This window comes from Vicia villosa, linkage group LG3, assembly GCF_029867415.1.
Source record: "Vicia villosa cultivar HV-30 ecotype Madison, WI linkage group LG3, Vvil1.0, whole genome shotgun sequence".
NCBI lineage: Eukaryota > Viridiplantae > Streptophyta > Magnoliopsida > Fabales > Fabaceae > Vicia > Vicia villosa.
In genome coordinates this window covers 26,122,755-26,125,284 of record NC_081182.1, presented here as the reverse complement: position 1 = coordinate 26,125,284, position 2,530 = coordinate 26,122,755, and the positions used below count along the sequence as shown (strand labels likewise).

At 34.5% G+C, this 2,530-nt stretch overlaps 1 protein-coding gene across 1 annotated transcript; it reads right to left on the bottom strand.

Annotated features, from left to right (window-relative positions):
* Nucleotides 1–332: 332 nt before the first annotated feature.
* Nucleotides 333–1,196, bottom strand: LOC131655221 (17.1 kDa class II heat shock protein-like). Its single transcript, XM_058925111.1, has one exon. The coding sequence runs from the start codon at nt 1,059–1,061 to the stop codon at nt 588–590; it is 474 nt and encodes a 157-aa protein (XP_058781094.1). The 5' UTR covers nt 1,062–1,196; the 3' UTR covers nt 333–587.
* Nucleotides 1,197–2,530: the final 1,334 nt, after the last annotated feature.

The window sequence follows — 2,530 nt, the reverse complement described above, 5'->3', positions numbered from 1 at the left end:
AGGATCAATATCGGCCATCTCATGCTCATGCGAGGTTATAAAGAAGAGATTGGCATTCAATCAGGGAGGATTTTATCTCCAGAGGAAGCGCGTGCTATTTTTATTGAAAGTTAATTGTTATGCAGAATCTAAATTCACACTAGAAATTAATTAGTTCTCACACTTAAAATTTGTGACGTATTAGATTGCTTAATAACTCTCCTTTTGGGGTAAAGCTGATCATGAAACTTCTCAATATCAAATTTGTAAATTATGTGATTCCTCTCAATATCATTTCCAATCAATTGTTAACTTTTTTTCAAACATAAACTGAATTAGATGACAAAAAAGTGTTAATGAAACATTTTCTTTTATTTAATACTTACGTTTCTAAATTTTACTATAGGCAACACAACAATATTACAAACAGAAAAACAAAGCAAGTAATTAAAATTCATTATTTTCATATTGTTACACATTACTACATCACATGATGATCATGTAGGGGCAACTACGAAAACACACAAAACCATTGCTACACAAACCAACAAGAGAAACAGAAAAGGCATACATTGCTTCTGATTTGTAAACATGAAATGGAATACCGATCAAGCAATCTTAACCTCAATAGTCTTGGGTTTCTTAGGTTCAGGTGGAGGCAATTTATTAACAGTAACTGTTAGAACACCGTCTTGACAAATAGCAGAGATAGCTTCAACATTCGCATTCTCAGGTAACACAAATTTCCTCATAAACTTACCAACCCTTCTTTCCATCTTCAAATATTTAACACCTTCTTTCTCTTCTTCTCTCTTTCCCTCACCACTTATCAATAGCACATTCTCATCTTCCACCTGTACCTTTATGTCACCTGATTTCAACCCAGGCATGTCCACCACAAACACGTATGAATTTGGATACTCTTTCACGTCCGCGGGAGTTGCAGCCATTGCCTTTGCATCACGAACATATGTTCTTGTTGGAGCGTTTAAGTTCTTGTCGGTTGAGTCGTCTGTGAGGTCCATAATGTGGTGGAGAGTGTTGAAGAGGGGAGAGTCTAAACCCATTAGCCTGAAATCCATTGCTTTTTTTGTGGGGGTAATTTTGTGTTCGTTGAAGGTTTTGTTTTAAGATTGTTTTGGATGGAATGAGAGTGGAGAATGTTTGGTATTTCAAAGGGTGGTAGGAAGATTATGGGAGGTTCCAGAGAAAACAGAGAGTATCGGAAATTCTAGGACTTTCGATCTTAGAACTCAATTTTTCTAGTAAGTTCCAAAACAAGGAGAAATAGAGAATATTGGGCCTTTGAGGCCCAGGTAAATAATAAAGCCCAAAAAGTGTGGAATCTACTAGCTTAATGTGAATAACAATGTTTATAAAAAAAATTACATAAAAAACAAGGTTTTCAGAAAATTTACCAAAATGTCTAGGTTTTGCGGGACCCCTTAGAGTATGCGCCAAACCATTTGGCGCATTAGTATAAAATTATTTGAATTAGCCAATTCATTTGGCGTAAATGTGTTGTGAAAAGTAAAAAAAAAAAAAAAAATTCCACATTTGCGCCAAACCATATGGCGCATACTCCTAATTTTTGTACTAATGCGCCAAGTCATTTGGCGCATACTCCAGGGGGTCTTCAAAACCTAGACACTTTGGTAAATTTTTTAAAAAACTTGTTTTTTTGGTAATTTTTTTTTTAAACCTTGTTATTTAAATTTTTTTTTCGCTTAATGTCGTATATTTCTAAAATATCTTTATAAATTACCTTAATTAAAAAATTTGGATACATTTTTTTTTATTGCGATCGCATTAAATATTTGAAACAATAAATAAACAATTTGAAACTAAAATGCATTTTAAAATTTTGTAAATCTTAGTGATATATTCACCTTTAAACATGTGTTTTAAATATTAATGAATATCTATCAGTAATGATTAGTTAGAGTTCCCTCAAGTGCATATAGCAAGAGACTTGGTATATTGAGATTTGATGACATTCGTAAATAAATTTTCATACTTGAAGTATTTATTGAAGGTTTCTTGGATTGGATTGGGCTAGAAGGAGATTTAAACTAGGTTAAATGTAATTTTTTTTTCAGACTTAGATAGTCGAGTTTCTTAAGTGAGATTTTGAAAGATGATTCCTTTGGTCGAGACTTAAAAAGATGAGTTCCCTTTTATACTTCTTAGGTATTTTCTCTTGTACCATATGCATTATTACCGCGATAGAAGTTTTCTTGTAACATCTCCCTTCTGGGATCTCTTAAAGATAACTCTCTCGCCTTAGCCCTGAGGAGGGGGGATAATTGTCAGTCTTGACTCGAAGGAGATGGTCCCTCAGGGCAGCCTCAACCACTCATCAAGAAATGAGACTTAGGAAGGGAAAAGTTATTTAAATCCATTTTTTAGAGAAGTGCATCCTTGAGATGAGGATTAAAGGGTGAGTTTCTCAAGTGTAGCTTTAGAAGGCGAATTCCAAGGGTAGAGCTAGGGGCGAGTCCCTCAATCGTTGCTTAGGGCGAGTCCCTCAATCGTTTCATTGGTGAGTCCC

What these genes read in the sequence shown, in the direction of transcription:
- LOC131655221 (XM_058925111.1), bottom strand. Translation starts at nt 1,061, where the DNA reads ATGGATTTCAGGCTAATGGGTTTAGACTCTCCCCTCTTCAACACTCTC.